The sequence below is a fragment of the Pteropus medius genome, unplaced genomic scaffold (assembly GCF_902729225.1).
Source record: "Pteropus medius unplaced genomic scaffold, Ma_sr-lr_union100, whole genome shotgun sequence".
In the NCBI taxonomy this organism is placed as follows: Eukaryota; Metazoa; Chordata; class Mammalia; order Chiroptera; family Pteropodidae; genus Pteropus; species Pteropus medius.
Genome location: NW_024351732.1, coordinates 1,679,410 through 1,707,117, shown reverse-complemented (window position 1 = coordinate 1,707,117; position 27,708 = coordinate 1,679,410). Strand labels below are relative to the sequence as shown.

Below are 27,708 nucleotides of genomic sequence, written 5' to 3'. Positions count from 1 at the left end.
CAAAGTTTTGGGTCTGAGCAATTGACCACAGTTATTTAATGACCTAGGTGAGATCAGGAGGAGCAAGTGTTGACATGTTAAGTTTAAGATGGTTGTTAGACATTCAAATAAAATTGTCCAGTTGGACATTCAAATCTGGAATTCAGGTCTGGGCTAGAGATTGGGCTAGAAATTTGGGGTTGTCATCATAAAGTTAGTATTTAAAGCCATGAAACTGGATGAGATCATCAGAGAATAAGAGTAATAATGAAAAGGAAAAGTTGTCTAAGGGACAGAGTTTGCCATTGTTAAGAAGTTGAGAAGAGGAAGGACCAATAAAGACCGAGAAAAATATAGAAGAAAACAAGAAAAAGTCTTGGAAGTCAAATGTAAAAAAAAAGTTTTAAGGAGGAGTGAGTGATCATTGTCAAATGATGCTGATTAAGATAAGGGTTGAGATTTGCTGATTGGTTTCAGTGATAATCTCTTTGATGAGAACAGTTTTAGTAAATTAAATTTGATTGGTGGAGATAGTTCATGCACTTTTTCCTAGGAATTTAAATTCCATGGTTCAGGTAATCTAGAAAACTGCTGTTAATCAAATAATCATTTAACAAATATTTATCAGTATTCCATTATTCTTTAGTTCTCTATTTGTTATACATGTTATGTGCAGAATATATAAAAAAATTGTCCTGAAATCAGATGAATATGCAAGTATACTAGTGTTAAAGAATTTATATATTTGGAGTAAGATATGTATTTCTTTGTAATGCCCATTATATGAAATGGAAACACTTCCATAAATTATTTTGTCATCTTTTTCCTTCTACATTTGGAAGTTTTAAAACTTAATTTTTATGGAGAAACTAAAATCAACCTAAATTTGTCATTCTGAGATCTTTTTGAATAGTTAATACAGAATTGTGATTCTTGATACCAAGAAACACAGGAGTTGATAGTGTTAAAAAGATTTCATTTCTCTAATGAAAATAACATGTATTTCTTCTTTATTAGAAATTCATTGAATTTGAAGACTCTCAAGAACAGGAAAAAAAGGATTTACAGACCCGAGTGGAATCTTTAGAATCTCAAACAAGACAACTTGAACTCAAAGCAAAAAACTATGCTGACCAGAGTAAGTAAAAATACCTCTCCTCTAAGTACACACTAAGCAGTGGGCTCTAATAGTGCAGTGACTCATCCTGACATTTGACTAGGGTTCCAAATATATGCTTGACATTGTCATCCCAGACTCAAGAGTGAGACCTGGGATCTAGGTTTAGTTCTTTTTTGTTCCCATTTTCACGTGGTATCCATATCTGCAGAAATAACTAAATCAAAAATACCTATAAGATTCTATTCTTCAATTTTGCTTTCGGCCTTTGTTTGTAGTTAACGTTATGCTCTTACCATTATGCAGGATTCTGGAGTGTATGCATGTGGATCATTTCTTCTAATTTTGATAAAGTATGCAAAATTCCATTGGTTTCTATATTGTTTTAAAGTTTAAAAATGTAAGAGAAACTCTAGCTTTTTGAAGTATGTATAAAAAAATTACTAAATTCTGTTTTTCTTTCCTTTCTAGTGGAAAACAGGGCATTTAGGGGAACAGAACATCTTTTTTTTCAGAATCATTTATTATTTGTGATTTTAAAATAATTACTGTTTGAAACTCCAAAGATGATTTCCCCTTTTTGGCTAATGAAAGTGGACCTAATGGAGAGAAACTTCCTGGCCTATTTTCATGTTCAATTCAGTCAGGCAGAGTGCTCTCCAGTTTTCCCTCTCAGCATTGTAGACTTTCAGAATTTTAGAGAGCAAGAGATGGCCAGCAGTTACCCTTCCCACATCACCCATTAAGGCTATATAGTGACACCTGCTGTTAAAGGATTGTCATTCATGATGGATAACCTTCACTACCAGGCTTGGAGTGTGTGTGTGATAACTGACTACTTCTAGGACTCCAGAAGAGCCTAATAGAATTAATTCTAGAATCTGGAATTCAGGTGTTCTAAAATTCAAGGAGAACTCACGTGGCTGTTCATTAGATGTCATAGAAGGGAGCCAATGTTTGATGTTTGATAATAGAAGCCAACTAGAGTAAGACAGAATGAACCACGTGTCATGTCTTTTACTTTTAGGTTTGCAGGTACCTAGAGTGCTGTACCCGTCCTTTGTTAACACTGGATACATTGAGTGATTTCTGCGATTTCACTCATAGGAATTTGAGGTCTTAGAGAGCTGTATGATAGACTCCACAGTGCATACACTAACAAATACATTGCTGGAAGCACATTACTGAGTACCACTCATCTAGTGGCAGTTACAAGCTTCTGGTATATTTCAAGAGTAGAGTATTCTCTATTCAAAGAAGAAGAAAAATTAGCTATTAGAGATATTTTAATCTTAACTTGATTATGTTTTCATATCAGGTATTATGTAGTATTTTAGAACCAAACGCTAAAGGCACAGTTGACAGAACCAACCTCTCATTGTTTTCTCTATTAAATTTTCTTCTCGATTTCTGAAGAGCACCAAGTTTTGTATGGGAAAATTTTCTTTTGACTTAGGCACTCCTTGTCTAGAATCCTTTTATTCATTAAGTAATCTGCTCCTCTGATAAGGGAGATATTACAGTGTATTCAAGCATCTCCCTTACATTCAAAAGTGATGCTGCTTTTTTCACAAAATGACTGAATGGAATGAATTATTAATTTTTTTTCACATACACTTTATCTTTTTTATTATGAAAAATTTAAAGACCTACTCTCTTCCTTTCTAGGAAATGTAAATAAAATATAGTAGTCTCTTAATTAAGATTTGTTATCTAGTCCAGTGAATCATACTCATCTTTTTTGGAATTGTCGTGTTGTGTGGTATCCATTCTCATTCCTCTCTCAAAAGTACTGATTACTGTTTTCTATTTTAATTCAAAGTAATTTTTAAAAATAGGCATCTTTTAAAAATAATTGATAATTCTCTAGGGAAGGGATGAGGAAATTCTTCACCAAGTATTAGATATGGTCTTGAACTAAATTTGTCCTGAAAACCTTATTTTTGTCATTAATATCTCCCTCTGGGAGTCTCATATCTCGTTTTGAAATAAATCTTGGTGTCTAAGTAATAGTTAAAGAACTTACAACCGTAGTTATCAAAATTGACCATTGAGATACCCAAAGCTGATAACACTAAATCTCTTGGTCCATGAACTGAGGCTATAGCGAGCCTTTTTTTATGAATGCCTTGGGACTTATTCTCTTCTTTGATACCTTGGAGTCTTATACTCTTTTCCATCTAATTGTTTTCTTCTCACTTTAATTTTTCGCTAAGCCTTAAGTGAGTATAATATGAAATCTAAGTATATCTTAAATTTTTCTTTCAAGTCTTTATTTTACCACATTTAAACATCTGAAAAATATTTTGGAAAGAAACAGTTTTGAACATTTTTTCATTTTACTTCTTTAGCCTTTCCTTCCCCAAATCTCCAATTATGCATCAAAGCCCATTATTTTTTAAAAAGGTGATGGTAGGAGGTAATCCTTAATTTTCATCAATGTCCTATCCTGTTGGAAAACCAGGACAGGGAATATCTTTTTTAAAAGATGAAAACGTTTAAATGGGTTTGTGACAGTGTATTGATTCTTTTTTGTGTACTAGGAAACAGAATATCTGGACTATTTAATATTCTATTTTGTTTTTTTGAAGCACATACAGTAATTTTTGTTAAAATTACTGTAACTTACCTATTTTAAAAACTTTTAAAATGTTCTAAGTGTATTTTTTGTGTTCCTAACATCCGGTTTTAAATAAGCACTTATTTAAGGCCACAAAAATGGATGGTGATGATACCTAGAGGGAAGGATGAAATTTTTTGTTTAGTGCCATTCGTTCAGTGCTATATGATAACAGTATCTTGTCTAATTTCCACATTTATATAATATGTTAGAGTCTTTAATTTTAAGACTGTCAATTCTGACGTATGATTTAGGGCACAGATTCCTTTTAAAAAGTAGCCACAATAAAAGTCCAAGTTCTGCTTTGAATACTGCTTCCTATGTTAAAAGGGGAAATTTTGGTTGTAGTTACTTGCTACTTACGAAACAAGAAAAAGTCAAGAAATAGAAAGTGCATTAAAGGACGTACTTTACAGCTTTCGGTAATATGGAGTCAGTCAGGTTGTCATATGATTTCACAGTATTAAAAAGTTGAGTCCACAAAAATTTTGTTACAGTTTTGTAGTCATGTTTGATTTTGGTAATTTCTGGTTGCTTCTTTTCAAAATTCAAGCTACATAAGAATTATTTTTGTTTTTTCTAACACGAATAAAGCATATTTTAAAATGCTGTGTATTATTTCTTATCTGGGAGTAACAATAACACTGTTAGTTAACATCTTGTAAGCCTTAAGGAAGAATCTGAAATATATGTAGAGAGGAATAAGGAAGTCATGGATTAAGAAAGATCTGTTGCTGCTTTTTAACTATGTAAGAAGTCTACAATCAATCTTGCCATTCATAGTGTGGCAGTAATGGGTTCTTTATCAGAACATACTTTGTAATTCTTTAGTTTGTTGTTTATTGAGTATTTCTATCTTGTAAGCCAAATCGTAATGAGTCAAGTAAATGTAGACCTTTTTAATACAGTTAAAAATATTAAACTTCTACTGTGTGCCTGGCATTCAGCCTAGGTATGGTTGTGGTACAGAAGAATATGATATGGTCGTTGAAATCGAAGGAATCATAGTTTTTTGAGGGGGTGGGGGAGTTATATGTATGACCTCCTAGTCTTTTTTCCATATGTAGCATGTTTTTATATCACTAGTTAGAGTGTATATGTAATTTTGTATCTTTAACATTATCATAAGTGTTTTCTTTATTATATAATCAATCTCTCTCTCTCTCTCTCTCTCTCTCTCTCCTTCCTTCCTTCTTTCCTTCTTTATTTAGCGCCTACAGCACCTGGTATTCCTAGGTAGTCTACCATCCAAGTACTAACCAGGCTTGACCTGGCTTAGCTTCCGAGATCAGACGAGATTGGGCACGTTCAGGGTGGCATGGCCGTAGACTTTTAATTATTTTTTAAATTTACTTTTCAATGATAGTTGACATACAGTATTATATTAGTTACAGGTGTACAACGTAGTTTAGTAGACATTTATATAACTTATGAAGTGATCACCCCAATAAGTCTAGTACCCATCTGACACTATACATAGTTATTATATTATTGAGTATATGTAGTCACTAATTATGTTTTTAAAAATGTCTGCCTATACCCATCATCTAGAAAGTATGCCAGCTTTTAACAGTTCTCTTCCCCTGAGGAACTATTCTTTCTCCTTTCCTCTAATGAGAATTATTTAATGACCACTTTTTTTTTTAACCTTGGCTACTCATAAACACAGAACAAAACTTAGAAATGCAACCATAATGACTGGTTTGAACCTTGTCTTATTAGCATATTTAAATGTTTTTTCTTTGATCTACATTTTATACATACATAATGAATTGTTGTGATATATATTTATAAGCTATCTCAAATCTTTTGTGGAATGAAGGAATGAATCAGGGTAAAAATAAATATAGGTAAATTTAAAAAACACAGAAGACTTCTGTTGATTGGACATTTTTTTCCAGTGTAGTGAATCATATTGCAGTGATTATTTTTTACACCCATAGATTTCCCTCTCTTTTAATAATTTTCTTAGAATATATTTAAGGACCTACTTAAGGAAGTAGGTCCTTAAATATATTCTAAGAAAACACTCATATACCAAGAACTATATGAGTGTATATGAGTGTTTCATCATTTTTAATATGAACAGAATTAGAGAAGTAAGGTTTAGTAGCATATTTAATTTTGTTTATAATAACTTATGAATGTGAATCATTATTTACAATGTATTAGCACCCAGAGCTGATATAAAACCATTTATTATTGATTCTCTTGGGAAAAATCTGTTTCCCTAAAGCTTCTTGAGTTTATAATAGATGGCTTTTCCCTTGAGTTGTGAGAGAAGATGGAGAGATTTAGATGACAGTGATTTTTAAGCTACTTAAAGATTCTTCTCTGATTCTGCCTTTGAATGAAAATCCATTTGTAAAAATTAAATGGAAAAATGTTTTTGACACCTGAAGACATTTGTGTTAGAGCCTCGTACGCTGACCTTCCTACCCTTCTTACGTCCCATATAACATTTATTTGCTTTTTAAATTTGGTATCAGATCTTAGTCTAATAAAATAATTTCAAATCTTTACCTTGAAACACTTATTGTAAGGAAGACATGCCTCATTTCTTGGTTATAAGAATTTTCACACTATTGGATAGTTTGGGAAAGTAGTATAATCATTAACATTTTTATTTTAAAAGAATAAATGGCATAAAACATTTGCATTTGGGAATTATTTACAAGCAAGGTCTCTCTGTTAATGATGTGACTGATACATTGATAATTTTCACATAAAAATTAATCTGTTTTTAAGTTAGCAGGTATAGTTTATACCAAAGTTAATATTTGAAGGCCTAAATATTTTCTATCACTATTTTTCAGATTACTTAAAAAATACCTTCAGCCAATAAAAGCCTTTATTAGCCTCTTTACTGTGCTTTGCAATTGGCAATGAATGTTAATATTCTCAGAATTTGAGTAGTACTCTAATAGGTTATTTTTCCCATTTTAATATCTCGTCAATAGTTAACTCCATCTACATTATTTTTAGATGATTAAAGTAGATAACCGATATGTATTTTCATTGAAAGCATGTTTTTAAATAAGGCAGTTTTAGGAGTTTTAGATTTATATCTTCCGATTTTAAAAAAATGACAAAAATAAAATTTATTTTATAGAATACCTTTTTAGTCCATTTAACGTGAATCTCGTTCTTTGCAATACTAAGAATATCTGTATATTTAATAAACTTTATTTAAGGTTGTTTCTTTTATTAGAGCCTATATATAAGAGGGAAAACAAGATAATTTATGCAAACACTAACATCACTTCTGCTTCATTAGGTAGTATTCTTTGTGATCTTTAGATGTGTATTATGAACTGTATTTGGACTTTTCATTTCTGTTGTTTAGTGTCAAGTGTTGAGAACCTTAAGGTTGTAATTTGTAATTAACACCTAGAACTAAAGATTCTAGAAAATTAATTTTATGAGTACGGGTTAAAAGATTTATGGTGATATAGTTTAGAGAACAGAATAAAAATGATTTGACTACTCCTTCAGACGTAGTAAGGGATGGGTAAGGAAGATATCAAGTTGCTTTTCTATAATTTTGGCAGATTAGAGAAAATGAATTTGTTGGTTTTGGTTGATCATAAGGAAGTATTTCCTGACCATGGAGGTGATACATAAGAATATGTGCTGAGAGAAAGCATGGACTTGGCCCTACACAGAGACTTCAGGTAGGAGAGTAGTCATCTTTCTGTTGTGGATGGCTAGGTAACATCTTCAAGACAGTGACTACACTAGATCAGATCACTAGAAGGCCCTACCACTGGGAATCTTTGACATTTTCCTACTCTCTTTTAGGGATGTGATCATTGATTCATGAGAATACTTAGAATTTCACATTGTGTCATTGATTAATAACATATAATATCTGTCTGAAAATCTTGTGAAGTTTGGAAATATGGTGAAGGACTTAGTTGTCAGAAGAGAAGTTTTTTATTTTTTGACGTGGCTGAGATTTGTTTGCTTCTTAGTTAGCATTTGATTCTTGCTTACCTGTTGAGACTTTTGATGCTAAATTGCTCAAGGAAAAACTTCTGAAAGATCAATGTCAGTCTTCTGAGGCCAAGTAACAGTTGGATTGTCTGCCTTCCATGAATAGTAAGAACTGGTGATTCCTTTTGAGAAGGCAAATAATGAGTTGGATATGGCAATCTAGCAGGTCTGTTTCTCTTTCTTCCCCCCGTAGGCCTATCAGCAGTCTGATGGGGCAGAAGACAACAGAGATGGAAGGTGTTCCAAACTTGGCAAAGGCCATCAATCTAAGGAGGTAAGCTCTGATTTTGAGCAGGTAGAGCAGGTGGCTCTTCCTGCCTTAATCATATCCTCTTGCTCTTTGGAAAGAGGGATAAAAAAGAAAGAGCATTTTTAAACAAGGCTGAAGTATCTCCATTAGCTATTATATGGGGTGCATTTTGGATTAGTCTTTTGGTTCTTCTTTTTTCTTGCCCTTCTTCCCATTTTTCTGTTTAGATGCCTTGATTTTTTTTTTTCTCCCCAGAATATTTACAGTTTAAAAAAATGGCAGATTAGTTATATGTTGTTTGGGGATAGGAAGGATAAACAGAATCTTGTTTATTTACAGTTAATCTCAGGTTTTGGCTATTTTGATGAGATGATAAGGTTTTAGATTTTTCCTGAGATCATTTTGAGGTTTGGTTTCATATGGGAACTATTAAAGAAGAAATGATCTTTTACTTCAGATATAACGCAAAAATATAGACATAGGTTAACTTTATGGTACTTGAGGTTTTCAGGGGTGTCTTCCAATCTTGCCAAGACGGGCATTTCTTTTCTGCTTTTTCTTCCCTTCTATTTCCCTTTTCTTTTCCCCTTACTGATTACTTGGTGGCATTCAAGACTTTGAAGAGACAGCTCTTTCCTGAATTTAAAGGTACTTCTCAGTTAAACGTATAACATCCAATGTGAGTTAGGCCTTGAGAAAACTGAGTCCTTTGACAATGTTTTACTGAGTATTACAAATATTTTCAGAATAGAGTGAGAGGTGCTTCTGAATTTGTATTATATAATCTTGATGGTTAACTCATATACCTAAAAAGATAATACTAGTATTTAGAATCAGTACAGGTAGGAAAATATGAAATATGGAAAGTCAGTTTTCTGTCAAGCTATTTGCTGGAGTTTTTAGGTTGGCGGACATAATCACCAGAATAACATACAGAAAATCATCTAGAATAACAAAAGCATAAACTGTGCCACAAAAAACATGTATAATGACTCAAATGTTATATGTTTTTTTTTTTGTTCATGTGAAGTTTAAATTAAAATGAATGTTTTCAATAGATTGGTGGCTTCTTTGGAGACACAGGTTCTTTCCTACTTAAATCTCAAAGTTTGTCATAGTCACTTACACTAAGTTGGAGGAAAGGAAAGGGAATGAAAGATTGGATTGTATGTGGAATATTTGTATTAGGCTAGGCCTAGGAGTGGTGCATATAGCTTTCACTATATATAGGTAGACCACTGTAAGGATTTTAAAAAAATGTGACAGTCAGTCACTATCAGACTTTACCCAGGCTACTGTTTTAAGAATACAGGGGAAATTAACACCTATTCTTCTCAAACTATTCCAAAAAATTCAAGAAGAGAGAAGGCTTCCTAACTCCTTTTATGAAGCCACCATTACCTTAATTCCAAAACCAGACAAAGATATTACAAAAACCAAAAACTGTAGGCCGATATCTCTTACGAACATCGATGCAAAAATCCTCAACAAAATATTAGCAAACCGAATTCAGCAATACATTAAAAATATCATATAGTATGATCAAGTTGGATTTATTCCTGGAATGCAATGCAAGGTTGGTACAATATCCGAAAATCAATTAGTGTGATACACCACATTAACAAATCAAATGATAAAAACCATATGATCATATCAATAGATGCAAAAAAAGTGTTTGAGAAAATCCAGCATTGATATATGATAAAAACTCTCAGCAAAACGGAAAGAAAGGGACCATACTTCAACATAATAAAGGCCACATGTGACAGACCTACAGCTAATATCATACTCAGCGGGGAAAGACTAAAAGTGTTTTTCTTAAGATCAGGAACAAGACAAGGATGCCCACTTTCACCACTCCTCTCTAACTTTGTATTTGGAAGTCTTAGCCACAGCAATAAGACAAGAAAGAGAAATAAAATGTATCTGAATTGGAAAGGAAGAAGTGAAATTCTTGTTATTTGCCAATGACATGATACTATATAGAGGACCCTAAAGATTCCACCAAAGGCTGTTAGAACTGATCAATGAATTCAGTAAAGTACCAGGTTACAAAATAAATATTCAGAAGTCATTAGCATTTTTATACACCAATGATGAATTTTTGGAAAGAGAAATTAAAACAATCCCATTTACAATTGCATTGAAAACTATAAAATACCTGGGAATCAAATTAACCAAGATGGTAAAGATCTGTTCTCAGAAAATTATAAGTCATTGAAAAAAGAAATTAAAGAAGATACAAATAAATGGAAGCATATACCATGTTCATAGGTAGGAAGAATCAACATCGTTAAAATGGCCATACTACCCAAAGCAATCTATAAATTCAGTGCAATCCCTATCAAAATACCAATGGCACTTTTCAGAGAGCTAGAACAAATAATCCTAAAATTTATATGGAACTATAAAAGACCCAGAATAGCCACGGCAATCTTAAGAAGAACAAAGTTGGAGGTATCACATGATCTGAGATCAAACTATACTATAAGGCTACAGTAATCAAAACAGCATGGTACTGGCATAAAAACAGATACATTGATCAATGAAACAGAATAGAGAGCCCAGAAATAAATCCATGCCTGTACGCTCACTTAATATATGACATAGGAGGCAAGAATATACAATGGGGTAAAGACAGTCTCTTCAATAAATGGTGTTGGGAAAATTGGACAGATACATGCAAAAAGAAAGAAAGAAAGAAAGAAACTAGACAACCTTCTTACACTGTATACAAGAATAGACTCAAAATGGATTAAAGACTTAAATGTAAGACCCGAAACCATAAAACTTCTAGAAGAAAACATAGGCAGTAAACTCTCTGATATACTAACAGTAATTTTTTTTTTCGAATATATCTCTCCAGGCAAGGGAAACAAAAGAAAAAAAATAAACAAATGGGATTACATCAAACTAAAAAGTTTTTGTACAGCAAGGGAAACCATCAACAAAACAAAAAGACAACTGACTGATTGGGAGAAGATATTCGCTAATGAGGCATCTGATAAAAGGTTAATATCCAAAACATATAACTTAATAACAACAAAAACAACAACAAAACAATCCATTAAAAAATGGGCAGAAGACCTGAACAGATACTTCTCCAAAGAGGAAATACAGATGGCCAATAGACATATGCAAAGATGCTCAAGGTCACTAATCACCAGATAAATGCAAATTAAAACTACAATGACATATCACCTGACACCCATCAGAATGCTTATCTATAAATCAAAGAACAACAAGTGTTGGCGAGGATGCTAAGAAAAGGGAACCTTCATACATTGTTGATGGGATTGCAAATTGGTACAGCCGCTATGGAAGACAGTCTGGAGGTTTCTCAAAAAATTAAAAATGGATATACCTTTTAACCTAGCTGTTGCACTTCTGAGTATTTACCCAGAGAAAACCAAAACAATAATTGTAAAGATCTGTGCACCCTAATATTCATGGCAGCACAATTTACAATAGCCAAGATATGGAAGCAACCTAAATGCCTATCAACAGACAATTGGATAAAGAAGTTATGGTTCATATATACAATGGAATAGTACTCAGCCATTAAAAAAATGAAATCCTACCGTTTGCAACAACATGGATGGACCTAGAGGTTATTATGCTGAGTGAAATAAGTCAGACAGAGAAAGATAAATACCATATGATTTCACTTATATGCAGAATCTAAGGAACAAAAAGAGCAAACTAATAAAAAACTGACTCACAAATATAAAGGACAATTTGATGACAGACAGAGGGGGATGGGGGTTTGGGGGACTGGGAGAATCGGGTGAATGGTTAAAGAAGTACAAATTAGTAGTTGATAGATGGTCACAGGGATGGGGAGCACAGCATAGGGAATGCAGTCAGCATTAATATATTGGCTAGACAGAAAACCAGAGGAGAGAAGGAGCAATTAGGGGCATTGTTTTATAAAAAACTATACATGTACTATATATAGTCTATATGTATGTATATATAGTACATATATGTAGTACTATATATACTACATATATAGTACATCTAACCAATGTACTATATACTTCAAACTAATAAATCTTTTTTCAAAAAAAGAATACAGGGGAGCAAAGGCTAGAGCAGAAACATTGATCAGGAGATAATTGTAATAATTCAGGCAAGAGATGATGGGAATGATGGAGGTGGAAAAAGTGGTCATATTTGAGATTTATTTTCAAGGTAAAATGGACAGAATTTGCTGATAGACTAGATATGTGATGTGAGGAACAGAGAAGAGCAAAAGGAGAGCTGCAAGATTTTTGCCTGAGTAAGACGATTATGGGAAAGAGCAGATTTAGGAGAGACATTCAGTTCAGTTTTGGCTTTGTTGACATCTTAGTGGCATCATATTGTAAATTGTTTTGTATTTTTTATTTTCAGATATATGTTCAACATCCTTCCATTCATTTCTAGGCACCATCCCATGTTAGTACATACAGATATACTGTATTCCTTTTAATAGTACTTTTCACTGTTGTATTTGAAAAACGTGTGTGCCAGGCACTATTCGCCCTTTACAAATATTAACTCAATCCTAATATCAGCTCTGATATGCCATCATTATTTCTCAATTATAAATAAGGAAACTGAGATGCAGAGAGGTTGATATACCCACGGTAACATAACTTGGAAGTAGTAAAGTCACTGCAGTGTAGTCCATTGTATATCATAATTCGCCAACCAACTAATGACAGATTTAGGAGTTAGTATAAGATATGTTGCATAGGGCATCCATTTTCATATCTTTGGACACTGGCATGTTTCCTGTAGGATAAGTAAGAATAGTAATGCTGGGTCAAAGGATATACACCTTTTATCTTACTTTAATAGATATTGCCAACACGACTTTTGAAAGAGTAGTTACAATTTATCCTCCCATGATGCCTGTCTTTTTTTCTTTTTATAATTCTTCAATCTGATAATAGTTTTGCTTATCTCTCTATAACTTGTAATGGTAAATCAGCACAGCTTGTTTGTAATAATTCTGAGCAGTCTGTTTAAATCCTGTGCTATATATTGAACTTGTAGCAGCTGTTAGAGAACATAAAGAATAATGAGTATTCAAGCCAAGGAAAGTGTGTGTGTGAATGGGAATACATTGTGTTTGGACTAGGGTGAGGTGGGGCTGTTCACACAATAAAGTCATCAGGTCACTAACTCCTCCCCAGGTAACCACTGTCCTGATTTCTAGCACATTAGATTAGTTTTAAGTTAGTTTTGTATGTCTTTGAATTATGTATTTTTTTGCTTCTTCTATCCCTTAATATCCTGCTTATGAGATTTGTCCATGATGTTGTGTATTGCAGTTAATTTGTTTATCTCATTGTTGTATAGTATTCTGGTACATGAATATTTATCCATTCTGCTGTTGATGGATATTTGGGTTGTTTCCACGCTTGGGTTATTACAAATAGTGCTGCTTGGAGCATTGTTTTAAATGCCTTTTGGTGGACACGTTTATACACTTCATAACAATGCACTTGGTTTGTCATAGGACTGGCAAATATTCAACCTTATTAGATCTTGCCAAATAGTTTTTAGATTGGTTGTACCAATTTATACTCCTGCCAGCAGTATATGAGAATTCCAGTTGCTCCACATCCTTACCAGCATTTGGTGTATTTTGTTCTTCATTTTCACTGTTCTGACAGGTATGTAGTGTTGCGTTTTGGTTTTAAATGCATTTCTATGATGATTAATAAAGTTGGATACATATTTTACTTGGCAGTTTTGATACCTTTGGGTTGAAGTATATGTGACGAGGTTTTCTATAAGAACAGAAGGGTTTTTGTTTTAAGTAGAAAAGAGCACTCTTCTATATTTTTTTTCCCCAAGTGAAATTTTAAAGTAGACTCCAATATATAAAACATTAAAAAGAGTATTTCCTGAGGGCCAGTAAAACATGATAATTAAAAATAGATTCTGGACCCAGACTCCTCCATTAGGAATCCTAATTTTGCCATTTATTAGCTGTGTGACTTTGGGCAAGTTATTTAATTCCTCTTTGCTTCAGCTTCCTCATATCTAAAGTGAATATAATAATATTTTAATCATAAGGTTAATTTCAGGCTCAAATAAGTTAGTTTATATAAAGTGCATAGGACTGTGCAAGGTACTAATAAGTACTATATAATGTTAGCTATTAATTAGTAGTGAATGTGATGGTGATATAAATTTATTTTATGAATTCACATCAAGTTAGCTGATGGAAATAGTAAGGTTCTCCTGTGGGGTACAAATTTGCAATTGAGGGTTATAGATGATAGGTGTGATTTGTATTAGCCTCAGCTTCAATTTTGTTTCTTTTTTTTTTTTTTTTTTTTTTTTTGGAGGGGGGTCGCATGATACCAAGAAAATCTTGGTTCATGCAGATATGCAATTAAAAATAGTTAAGGTTTACCCTGGTAGTCTTAAGATTACGTTGTTAGATTAGTGTAATTAACAAGTAGTAGCAGGAAATGTTTATTGTGAAATTGTTAATAAATATCTCTATTTGCTCAGATTTCCTGTTTTAAAATAAATCAAAGAAGCAGCACTAAAAATTATTATTTAAGATATTGTTTAAGATATTATGGTTTCAATATCTATTGTTTTATCCCAACATATCTGCACTGTGTTTGCTTTTTATTGCTCTCAGCCACAGGGTAAGATGAGCAGCACATGTACTCACTCAGTCAACCTTTGCCTATATGATATAGTGTGCTCTGCGGGGACTGTAGTGTGTGTTTATTCACTGGTGAAATTTTTAGTGAGCCGACATATAGGCTTGATTAGAAACAAATCAAAATCAGAGCTACAGTTTTTCTAGTTGATGATATATTTTCAAGATATTCAAGCAAAGGTGGCAAGTAAAACTACACAAACCAGAGATGAGTTTAGCAAGCAGCGTGTTACGTTTCGTTTGGTGTCTGGTGCGATAACATCAGGCATATGAAAATATTTTTGTGTGTGCCGTGATAGTTCATAGTAGTTACTTCAACAGCCATCTGACACAGTCACAAGCTATTGCTTACAAACAGCCCTGCCTGCACGCAGGTAGCAGACTTCTAAACCAAGAGAACATTTCCAGCTAATGTCAGACCTTCAAGCAGACTTAAATAAGTATCTTGACAGGCTCCTCTAGCATCAGCTTCTTTTCTCCCCGGCAGACTGTCTCCCAGGGCTCCTTAGCCAGTACAGGCTCCTTCAGGCTGGCCAGCCTCACCTCTGCCTCACCACCAGCAGTTTTGTGTTCCCTTCTCTGTGTAACAGTGCCCAGTACACACACATCACCGTCTCTCTTGAGTACTATAATTTCTTTATGGTCTTGCTTGGCCTGTACCTTCTCTCTGATATCATTCTTTCCTGTGAAATCCTGTCCCTGCATTCTAAATTTTTTTTTAGATTTTTTAAAATACATTTTTCCAGTCTAAAATTTATTTTTAATATCATAAGATTGTACTCTGTGAGCACTCCCCCAAATCAGTGCCACTCACAAACTCCATCAGCAGAGGGAGCTAAATAAAAGAAGATGAGTCCCTGAAATTAAGGTCTGAAGCAGAAAAAGTACTTATAAACAATGACATTTTCACATACTGCTCAGTAGAGAAAAAGAGCTTGAATAATGTTAGAAATCAATGATTTGAGTCCTAATTCCAGGTTAAAACTTCTATAAGGTGATTTAAAGTGTTTTTGAAAGAGATAATTCTGTATCTGATGTTTCATTATTCCTCCTCTGAAAGTTTTATTTATTAAGGATGATGAAATGAGGTTACTAGCCTTGTGAAAAATTTCACATGGAGTGCCAAGTCCTAAAGTTGCTAAGGATTATGGATAAACCATTCTAAATTTTTAAGGTAGAATTTTCAAATAAATTTCTTATATTTTGTTTTGATTAAGTATATGTATCTTACTTTCAGTTAGCAGACTTGAAGAAAGAGAAGCAGAATTGAAGAAGGAATATAATGCATTACATCAAAGACATACTGAGGTAGGTTTCTGGGATCTTACCATGCTAATATTGAGACAAAGAAATTAACCTTAGAAAATATGTCTTAATATTTCTTTGGGGATTATTTTATTAATTTTTCTTGGGGATTATTTTCAGAAAACATTAAATTCCATGTAGCATTTACCTAATTAACAAATGTTGACTTTTAATGTTTTTTTATTTGGAATTTTCATTTGGTGAATGAGTGTGCCACAAAATAATGTAATTTTTAAGACAATTCCAATGGTTTCTTTGGCCGGCTAAGTAAAAACTTATGTGTGCATAATAAAAAGTGTACATGATGTTAATATGAGAGAATTTAATTTATTTTGTTACCAGTTGGAAATTGGTCAATCAGTAAATGATTGGTAGTGTCTCTACATTTATGATCTAGTTTAAAGGAGTTAATTTAAATCACGCTTATAACAAATAACAAACACAAATTATAATGTGTTGAATCATAATGACTCTAAAACAGATATTCTACATGAAATTTCAGTATTTTAAATTAACAACTCCAGCACATAATCTCTCGAAAGCAAATCAGAAAATGTACTTGAGGGTTTTTTTAAAACCCTTTTGATGATTCTTTGTCAGCCTTTCATTAGTTGCTTTTGTTTCTGTCTTCTTAATGTGAAAATTGTTTCTGTGTATCATGATAAGTCTGGGGTTCACATACCTAAATATGTAGAATTTTCATAGATGCATGCATTATTTGTTATAAGAAAAATATAATTCCTTTCTTTTTCCCTTTCTAGTCCAATCTCTCCCAGGATACAGATGGTTCCTGTCTTCACTAATTTTTCTTTCACTAATTTCTCTTATCTGGTAACCTGTCTCTGGTAGAGACCTATATTTTGCTTTTAAGGGAGATAAAACCACACTGCACTCTGTTTCACTTTCTTTGGAATAATGTGCTTAACATTTTCTTGGGGAGGGGTTGGAATTTCTTCCTGACATATGAGATTTGATTATTACTGGCTTTGAAATTCAGTGGCAGAGGGAAAAGATTGGCGACGGAGGGCTGGAACCAAAGAGCTCTGGGAAGGCAGAAACAGCTTCACAGCAGCCTTTTCAGTATGTGAAAAATAAGATGGCAGTTGGTGGATATTAAGACTTAAAAACAATTGATTGTTAAAAGCCTATTGTTAGTTCTTTTTACACCATTTATTTCATCGACTGAACAATGCCCTGTACATTGTGTTTATTGATAGTAAACACAATGCTTATCAATGCTATAATTATAAATATGTTTGGGAGAATATATAATTGACATATACATAAATCATTGATAGTGATGAATAATCTTTTTGTTTTTATTGAAGTTCTAACCTTTGTAATAATTGAGGATTATTAAATTAGGATGTGTTTAATTGAGGTATATATAAAATATGTGCATTCTTGAAAAATCAATATAAAGTGAAATTTCATATTTTTTCTCAAATGTTTATTTAACAGAAGTAATGTTTTACAGAAAAAACAAACTGACATCTTCAAATGAAAAAATAATAATTTTCTGTTCTATTCTTTCAGAGAAGCACAGTCCAGGAAGAAAAAAAGATTTCAGAAAAAATTTTAAATACATATTCAGAGAGCTGGGCCTGTGCAGTAACCAAGGCTGATTTCACATAGCACCGCAGCTGTTTTCATAGGATCCCTCCCTCAGTCACGAGCTGCTTTTTGTCCTCTGCCCTGATAGGCTCCCTTTATTTTGCTTTCCTCAAGGAAGGTTTATGTAACACAGATATAGCTGCTTTGAAATGTGGGTTTGTTTTACTCTAGCCCACATTTTTCTGTGTTTATACATCTGTATGAGAAATGCCAATTAGCAGTTATAAATAGCTATCCAATGCTAAAGAACGAGGTGTCCTTTAAAGGTAAATTCTGGAAACCTTCAGGGAAAGGAAGTATGAAAGATTTGACCTTCATTTTTTCACTATTTCAACTAAGGTAATCTTTTTATAGGCACAAAAATCTGCTATGGCTCTTTTTGTAATGTGAATAACTTCTCTAATCAATTCTAAATTTTTTTTACACATTATTGAATTTGCTTAAAAGACATGTCTAAAAGGGCATTGGAGGAAATATAAACATCAAGTAATCATGAGGCACTTGGGCTACATGTATATATACTCTTAATATTAATCACCAAAAACTTGAACCATGAGCTTACATTAGGGAGTGTTTAAATGCATTCCTGTTTTATCCTCTAACCACTCTCTATCATCTATCCCCCTTTTAGAGATTTAAGTTTAGAAAGAATATAAAGTGATTTGTCCCAAATCCCATGCTAGTATGTGATGTGACTGGATTTGAACCTAGGTCTGTCTGATTCCATTGCCTGAATTTTCAGTAATGCTTTCAGGTTATGGGTGATAAAAATGCACTAGAAAATTTTCTGTGCCTCTTTGCTTTATGGCATCTCACCAATTTAAGAATAGTGGTTTTGTGGATACAAATATATGATTCTTGGTTTGCATATGGAAGGATTCAAGGCCTACATGATTAAAGGGATCCATGACTTCATTTCAGTTTTAGCCAAAGTTGGCAGTCAACCTCTGCTGTGAAGATTTTTCTAGGTGGTAGAGGAGTTGGGACTTTCCACACAGTGTGCCTGGGATCCTTCTTCCTGACTCCAGCTGTTGCTTGCTGAATTGACTCCTGAATATGTGTGAATTAATGTGCATACCTTAGAAAATTGAGAATTGCAGTTCTGAGATAAGGAAGTGTGGGGCTGGCTGACCCAATAGCAGATCATCTAAAGCATGTCCTATTTTACTCTTCCCTCTCTTCTGTCTAGCAACACTGATCCTGCCGTCCCTCTCACTTTTTTTTTTTAAATCAGAACTACATTATGAAGCCCTGTAATTAAATTTTAATTTTTTATTGTACAATTAATCTTTTTCACTTTTTTGTGCATTTATAGGATATCGTGCATATTTTATTTCAGATGTCAGGAAATGCTTTAGGGTGTGGGATTTTCTTGTGGGTGCGAGGAAGAAAGGACAATGAGCTTATTGCCAGCCTAGAGAATTGACTGAGAGGCCAGATACAACATGAGTCCTATAATGTTTACCTGTTCGGATGATGGATGACTGAATCAGAGGGACCTGAGTTCTGGCCCCAAAGCCAACTAGAACACAGTTGATTATTAACCAGCTGGTCAAATTGGGCAAATTATTTTAACCTCCTTAAGCTATTGTAATATTGTTGTGAGGATTAAATGAAACAATGGCTGTAAATGCACTGGCTGACTTATAGTTGGTACACAGTAAATGTTAGTTGCCATTTTGTTGTTATTCTTTCCTGTTAAGTGATAGTTTAGTTTGGTTGGAACCAATTAAATTACACAGACCATTTTGGAATTTCAGAATACTATATCTGATATTACTTGGGATCAGTCATTTGAAGAAGTCGTAGAATTCAACATTTCCTAAATTAATTTTTTTTATTTAATTGACAAGAATCAATCTAAAGGTGGACCATTTGTGGGAATAAAACTAATTCTATCTTTGCATTTTTATTTATGTATATTTTTCTATGTCGAATAAGTAGATTACTATAAAAGCATCTAGGGGAGATTTCTGTTTTCTCCATATGAATGCTTAAGGAAGCAGGTTCTTCCATTTGAACTAATCAATTTTATATGCTTACGTAAGAATTCAACTTAGGTTTTCTAAAACCTTTTTACAATATAAATTGATATCTATTTGGCCCAACTATCACTTTGTTATGTTAGTCTCATTTAAATTTTTTTCTTAAAGTTCTTGATGATGCAAGAAGAAAACAGCTCATTATTTGTAGCTTGCTGACACAAAGACAGAAACTGTATTTCTGCAAAACTGTCCTTTAAGTGCTGGTAAAGAGAAAATCTGTAAATTTAAAACAAAAAGCATGTAAATTTAAAAGTTATAAAAATATATTCCATATCCATGTGATTCTATATTCATTTTTCCTTTGCCTGATACATTTCTTGTTTGGATTAGTCTTAAGTGAAGAACAACCTGATTATTTTATGATGTTTGATTTGATAGAATTACTTATCTTAAATTCATGCATCAGAGTTCAGCTTTTTGTTTATTTGAAATAAATAACACTTTCAAATTGATTTACGTATTTCTTATTGTACATGAATGCCAAGAAGTATTTTTACAGCAAAAGCATGCTTTTGAAAAATAAATTTTAAAATTTTGTTTAAAATGTTTTCTTTCAATAGTTATCTTTTTAATATGCTGCAGTCAATATTTGAGTAATGAAGATTGAAACCCACCTTCATACAGCTAAAGTTTAGAAACTTCCAAAGCTATTACACGCTACAATTTTAACAATTCAAGGATTATTCCCAAGAAAGACATCAGCCTTTTTTTGCTTACTCTTGATATCTACATTCTTTTAATTTTCTAACACACCTTTTAAATTCATTTCTTTTTATTCATATCACATTAGTATCTAGCAAAGGCTTTTTGACTTTATATGATTAAAATTTGCTACATTTTACATGTTTTAATGCCAAATTTAGGTTTCTTAAAAGTGGAACTACCATTATGAATATTTATTAAAATATTGACATGATAAAAGATTACCATGAGTCAAATAGGGCAGTAGAATATCTTGGCAGTTTATATACTTGATATTGAAGTTTTCACTTTTGTGTTCAGGTTGTCTATCATGGTTTCTTATCTAAGACTCAAAATCACAGTGTTTTGATTCTTCATTTGTTTTAATTTACTATTACGGGTAATTATATTAAGTAATGATACTAGTAAATTAGCAATCAAACAAAGGAGAGAATATTTTAGCATTCTTTCAACTAAATTTGTAGACAGAAATAAACATCTTGGTATTTAGCTAAATTGAAAGTGGTGTTTACTCTGTGAATCCTTTGTAAAATGGAAAAGATCACATACGGGTATGGTTTTGTTAAAAATCTTACGGCTGAAAGCTCTTCTGAGGACATCTCTGCATTTTTTTTCCTTGTCAGTTTCTTCTCACGTTTCATGTTAATTTCTTTGTTTCCCATTTTAGTGAACGGATTTCTCAAATGTCTTCTAGTATTTTTAACCAGTCATCTTTAACCAGTTTCTCTGCTCACCTCCTTCCTAGTGTCTGTATCCTAGTTTGTGTTATTTATGTCAAAGTTACATCATTTAATGGCATCATATATTGTAAAAAAAAGTTTTTTGCTATGCTAAGCAACATGTTGGCCACTTTTATGGATACCAACATCATTAAATGTATAAAGTTTTTGCATATTTCTTTGTCATTAAAAAAATTTCATCCTTAATGTTCTTTTACATGGAATTATGAGTAATCTGATAAATAAGAAATTTATACAAAAATGTTTCCCTTGTTAAAACACTATGTTTTAATCTTAAAATTTTGTGTGTGTGTGTGTTTTTCTTCAAAATAGATGATCCATAATTATATGGAACACTTAGAAAGAACAAAACTTCATCAGCTCTCAGGGAATGATCAACTAGAGTCCACAGCTCATAGTAGAATTAGGTAAGCTTTGTTATACATTTTGCCTTGAGAAAAAGCAAAATAAATTGTCTGTTTCTGTTTCTCTCTGTTCTTTAATCCTGGAACAATAGTTAGGCTGATTCAAAAGCTCTCTACTGTGGTTGGAATGCTATAGGAGAGAATAGCATAGAAAAATAGAAACAGCCTTCACTATTGAAAAGGTAAATTGTGAGCTGTGTTGTATAAATATGCAGCATATCGAGATATTTTGATTGTTTTGTAATACTTAATGGAGATTACATTAGGTTTAAATTTTTCTGATTCGTGGGAACGCTGACAATTTTTCATTTCTCCTGGTCCTTTTTGTTACAGAGAGGCAGGTTTAGAAAGGGTTTAGTGAGACTTCTGTTTAATATAAGAGTGTGAATAAATTATGTAGATCTCCAAGCATTGTAGCCAATGAGTTACGCCAGGACTCTTAGTGGATAGGAACATAGTTAATAGGCTGGCTGTGCTCAGGATTGCTGCATAAAAGCTAGGGGCAGCAGAGCTATGGTTATGAGGTGGGGAGAGCGCGGTGGCGATGACGTCATCGCTTCAGAGCTGCTGCAGGATGGAGTGGAAAGCTGCTGCTGATGGCATTGTTTTTGTGGCAGCAGCTGAATGACAGATCCTCACTACAAAGATACCCTTTTGGCCCCCGTGTAGGCCTCCTGGTTCGGGCGTTTCACCATGCCAGCACAGCGCCATGAGTCCTGGATGCATGCTGCTGTTTGTGTTTGGCTTTGTTGGCGGGGCGGTGGTCATTAATTCTGCTATCTTAGTATCTCTCTCTGTTTTGCTGCTTGTGCACTTTTCTATTTCTACCGGTGTGCCAGCTCTGACGCAGAACCTACCAAGGATACTCAGGTACTCTAGTTTCTCTTAGAAGCCCCTGTTTAGTTGGTTTTTCTCAGATTTTTAGCTTCTTGGGTCTGCTCTGTAACCGTTTCTGTTGAAGATTGAAACAATGGAAAATGGCCTGAGGCTAGGATTTCTATTTTTATTTATAGTCATTTATAGGCCATCACTTAGGGATGCGGCTTTGTGTTTGGAAACCATGGACTTAGGAAAAGGATTTTCATATTGTACACAAGTACAAGGTCAGTGTGGTCTTGTTTTCAGCAGAGTGTTCAAAGAGTGAAGAGAGAGCCAGAGTAGGGCACCGGGTCCAAGTTTATACAACCTCTGGTTTAGCATCCGAGTACTTAGAGGCAAATATCTTTTGTGCTGGGACTTGCAGTTATCAGACACAGGATGGAAATGTTAATTTTGTTCAATTATCTTTTGACTGATATAGGTTCAAGCTTTTTTTTTTTTCTTCTTTTTTCTCTTTTTTGCAATTTTTGAAAGCAGCTCATGGGAACTGACAAATATTTTCCTCCTAAAACAAAATATATTGTAGAATGAAAGGATTTTAACTTTTTAGGGCAAGGAATGCATTTTTCCCCCATCATTTACACATCAAAGTGGTGAAAGCTTTACAAAGCCTATTCACTATTGTTTTGTCAGATGTTGCCCTTTCTTTGTAGACTTGGGTGACAAATATTCATTCCTGCTTGTGGGGGTAGTCATTAATCTCTGTAGCTTTTCTGCTGTTCACTCTACTTGTTCTCTATAAGAACTGTCTTTACATTTTAGAGGTTTAAGATTTGGGTTTCTTTTGTTTTCTAACTCATACTAAAAGTATCTGGTTTGTTCATATTTCTGCTTTATGCATGGTTTTCAATGAAGGTTCATAATGTATAGCTTTTACTATTTAAATGTTTATTTAAAATACTCAATTCCTAATTGTGGATTTATATGAATTAAGATGAAATAGTAAATTCCCTCAATGTGTTCTTTTTAATTCATACATCAGTTAATGTTCAACATTAGTTTAAGGCCCAGAAATTAAATTTTATGGTTTAAAGCTAGATACTTGGTCATTTATTTTCTTTACTTATTTTTATAACTTGAGTATATTTTAGCACATAAAAGATTTGTAGTATGTATATGTACATAGGCTTTTAGGAAATTAAAAATAACCTTACCTCAAGAATATGTAGAATATTAAAATAAGGCAAATTTTAAAGGGTTGTCTTAGGTGTCGGTTCTCTTTGAGAAGGCAGTGTCCCATTGTGAGGTGGACAAGAGGCTTTGGAGTTGGACTTCCTGGGTACACGTGCCCTGTCACATGTGGGCTTTAGGACCTTGGGCAAATTGCTTAATTTCTCTGTGCCTAAGTTTCCTCCTCTCAGGTTCTTATTACCCCATTGAGTGGTTTGTATTTAATCAGTTACATGATATATAGCAATTTAAACACATAAGTAATTTTCATAGTTACTTATATTTACACCATTTTTAGCAGAACTGTTTCAGCTCCAGCTGTTTTATTGATAAAATAACTTATGATTAAATTCAAAAAGTTTCTTGACAGAAAAGTTGCTGTTAATCTGATTGAATAAAGATATCAAAGTCTTCAATATTAAGATTAAGTTCTCAAGAAATAGGTAGTTCTAAAGAAAGAACATGAGCCTTCGAGTCTAACAGGTCTGACTTTGAAGCTCATCTCTGCCCATTACTAATGCCTAAGTCTCTGAGCATTGCTCTTCCTAATCAGAAAACTGGGAAAATAATCCCTATTTCCTTATGAGGATTAATGAGATAATGTAAATAAATCATCATTTCAGTTCTTGCTACGTGGTGTTGAACAAATGTAATATTTTTTTACTGCCCGTATTTTATAATATAGTAAATTTATTAATGATTATTTATTTTAAATGTAAATATAGCCAAAACATATTTGTGAAATTATTTATTCATTTAAATAGCCAAATAAAAAATGAATGTGTGGAACTAAAATACTTTAAAAAAGAACATGACAAGAATTCTGATAGTTAATAATAGCTTCATTTCTAGGCAGTAATAGCATATTGGAACACCTGAGGTTTAACTCTGCCAATTGATATTTTGTCCCATTCTTTAGTTTCCTCTGTGAGTTTTACTGAAGCATTTAATACATAGGGTACAAAACATGCATATCAACATAGTACAAGACTACCATTCACCTTTTAGGGTTTCTATTCATTCACAAGTAGGATTCTAGCTTACTTGCATAATTACATGTCCTTCTCCCTCCCCCTAACTCTTATGTAACTTACCAGTAAAATGAGAAGAGATGTATGTAGTAAGATTATTTTTCTAGAATTGGGACAACAAAACCCAGAGTGTCATTTACCCTCTTGATAGCTGCCAGTCTCTGAAGAAAAGTTTCCTGTAGAGCAGTTTTGGAATGATTAATGAAAGCCAGATAGAGATGTGAATTCTACTTGTATTTTGGATTGTAGATTTAGTTAACAGTAGAAAAGTCAAACTTGGATCCACAGCAGACTTCTTCCCTTAACAGTTTTACACTTCCTCAGTTTTTGATATGTGTGAAAATGAATATGTTGACATTTATATAGGAAGATAATTCTAATGACTGGCCTGTATTTTGATTATTGTTACCAGTGTGACGATTCACATGAAGTCTGCATTATCTTCCTGATTATCTTTGCATTTAGGGTTAGAGAGCTTTACATTAAACTCTATCAATTAAATTTCTGCTTAAATCATTTAAGATATGTTAAATAAGTCATCTAGTAGCTCGTAGAACCTTAGATTTTCAGTCCCCAAAATATGTTTCCCCCAAATTGACGGATAAACATCAGGGCAACAACTTTTTATTTTGCCAAGTATGGACATTAAAAAAAAATTCACTTTCAATCACTGTCACTATCATTTGATGAAAGAAAAGGGCATTTTAAAATCAAAGAAGCAGAGAAGATGTAGAAAAGGGTCATTCTCAAGAAAGAACGGATTCTATGATATATGGAAAGGTATATGTGTACAATACATACTATATTATCCAATAAGGATATAATAAATAATGCCTCTTTTTGCCATGGACTTACGAAAACTTTATTGCTGTACCAGCATTTGGGAATAAGTGGCATAAACAAAATAGTTGACTAGTTACTTTAATTTTTGTCATTTGGTTGTTTTGGCAGCTTGTAGTCACTTACTTGGTTTTGGTATTAAAATCTAGTCTTTTATTGTACTATCTACTTGAATTCGAATGAAATAGGAAAAGTGCTCTTAAATGTCGAAGAAGTGATGAATAATGAACTCTGATAGAGAAAAATCCTGTTTTATTTTATTGTGCATATAACTTTAATAAAATGCAGTCTCTCAACCCTTTTGCTTCACCTAATCTTTAAGAAAGTTTTTTGACACTTTTACTAATTCTTTCTGATTGTTGTTAGGAATGCGGGAGCATACTCTTTGTGTTAAGTGAGGGCATATTTAAAAAGTGGCTTAAATTTCCTGGTGTAAAAATGAGTTTACAGAATAAAGGAATTATTTAGCAAAACTGATTATTTTCCTACTTTTATTTATAATCAGTGTTTCTATTCTAACTTACACTCTTACCAGTAGAGAGTTAGGAGTTCTAGGAGGGCCGAAACCTTTAGTGTCTCATTTCTTGCCAGTTTCTACACTTCTGAGTTAATGACCCAAGATGACCTGATAGTAGGCTTGTTTCCAGCCTCTAAAATCCCTTTGATTTGGAATCTTATATGCATCAACAAAGGATGTGTTTCTTGTTGCAATTCTATTGTTATTAGAATCGTAACTATTCTCGTTGAAATTTCTCACAAAGCGTTGGAAACCCTACAGTCTTTCATAGAATTTTTTGGCCTCCACGTTTGGAAAAACAGACAATGGTTTTCTCCTAAGAACTGTGATTGAAAGGAACCCATACATGTGTTCTGTAGAAAAATACTGCTTTCCTGCTTTAGCGGATAAAACTCCTTTGAGCTCTTTTTACCATTTATGCAGTAGCTCTGATTTAGATCATAAGCTGATATCCCTTTAGGCAGAAAAGGCACACCCTGAAGAAGGCTGGGTAAACATCTAGGGATTAGTGTGAAGACTTGGGAAGTCTAGAAGCAGGGTTTGGGGTCACTTCCAAAGAAAGAAGTTCCAAGTTCTCTTAGGGTTAACTTAAACATGAGTGAAAACTTAGTTCTTGCTACAAAAGCTGACCACAGACTGCTCCTTGGGCAAGGAACTCATCAGTAACTTATAAGATTTCCTAAACCATTTCTTACTACTTTTCTTAGTTGATTTCTTTGGTTTAATGAAAACTCCTGAGACTTTGTCCTGTCTCTGATAAGTCTACTTGTTCAGATAAGCAGACAATATTATTTAAGAGTATAAATGATTCTAAAGCAATGACAACCCAGGCTTATTACTTAATAGTCTTGACGAATAAAGAATTAAAAATGAACAAATGCTTAATTTTTTCTCCCCTCTCCAAATAGAAAAGAACGCCCTATATCACTAGGGCTTTTCCCATTACCTGCTGGAGATGGGTTGCTTACACCTGATACTCAGAAAGGCGGAGAGACTCCTGGATCAGAGCAATGGAAATTTCAGGAATTAAGTCAGCCACGTTCTCATACCAGCCTGAAGGTAAGCTTTATTCTGCCGAAGTCTTCAGTTGACATTTTATTTTATAAGTTTTCTGATGCAAATTGAAGGACTAGACAACCAAAATGTAGTAAACATAATAATAAAATAGTTTGTATATATTTTAGTTGTAAAACTGTCTTTTTTTTTAATCGGAAATGAGCTCATCCCACAGTTTTAGTTTTTCACTATTCTTTTTCAAGTTATAGGAAAACCAAGCCAACCATTGTTACATCTTGATTAATATACTAAGTATACTAATGACTAAAATTTCTATTTAATCTAGGCTACATTTTATGAATTTAGGGTGGGGTGATGGGTGATCAAAATTATGTTTTTTAGAATTGAAAATCATTGCTAACTGAATTCCTTGGTTCACTGTTGGAAGCTTCACAATTCAGTAGGACTCCACTTTAAAAAAAAAAAGCAAAAACGGTTCATTCTTCAAAACCCCTCATAGAGTAATATCCAATAGTACATTGTGTTTCGCTAAAAAGGCCTGATGTTAATTCATTGTAGATTATATTCTTGACCAAGAAGTTATCAAATAAGTTATAAATATATGTAAGTATATAGTATAACATATAAATAATATACTATAGGAGTGGAGATATATTCTATACCTTATAAAGTGGAATACTTATAAAGAGAATGTTGTTTGTAAAAGAACCCTGTTACATTATAAAATCTACTCTGTCATAAAATAAACAGGCTACTACCTACAGATGAATACATATGAGTTACTTATATCTTACCTTCTTTTCTTG

At 33.2% G+C, this 27,708-nt stretch overlaps 1 protein-coding gene and 1 pseudogene across 4 annotated transcripts in view; one reads left to right on the top strand and one right to left on the bottom strand.

The window, feature by feature from the left end:
* SPAG9 (sperm associated antigen 9) overlaps positions 1–27,708 on the top strand; it is a 114,534-nt gene that overhangs the window by 27,436 nt on the left and 59,390 nt on the right. For 2 of the 4 annotated variants that reach the window (XM_039846363.1, XM_039846362.1), the window contains exons 2-6: positions 997–1,117; positions 7,906–7,986; positions 15,876–15,946; positions 21,357–21,451; positions 26,794–26,944. In XM_039846363.1, coding sequence (XP_039702297.1) covers positions 21,357–21,451; positions 26,794–26,944 — 246 coding nt within the window. In that variant the 5' untranslated portion in view covers positions 997–1,117; positions 7,906–7,986; positions 15,876–15,946. The remainder of the gene's footprint in view (positions 1–996; positions 1,118–7,905; positions 7,987–15,875; positions 15,947–21,356; positions 21,452–26,793; positions 26,945–27,708) is intronic. The other 2 variants (XM_039846360.1, XM_039846361.1) reach the window with 1 other exon arrangement.
* On the bottom strand, positions 4,928–5,046 carry LOC120589005 (uncharacterized; annotated as a pseudogene).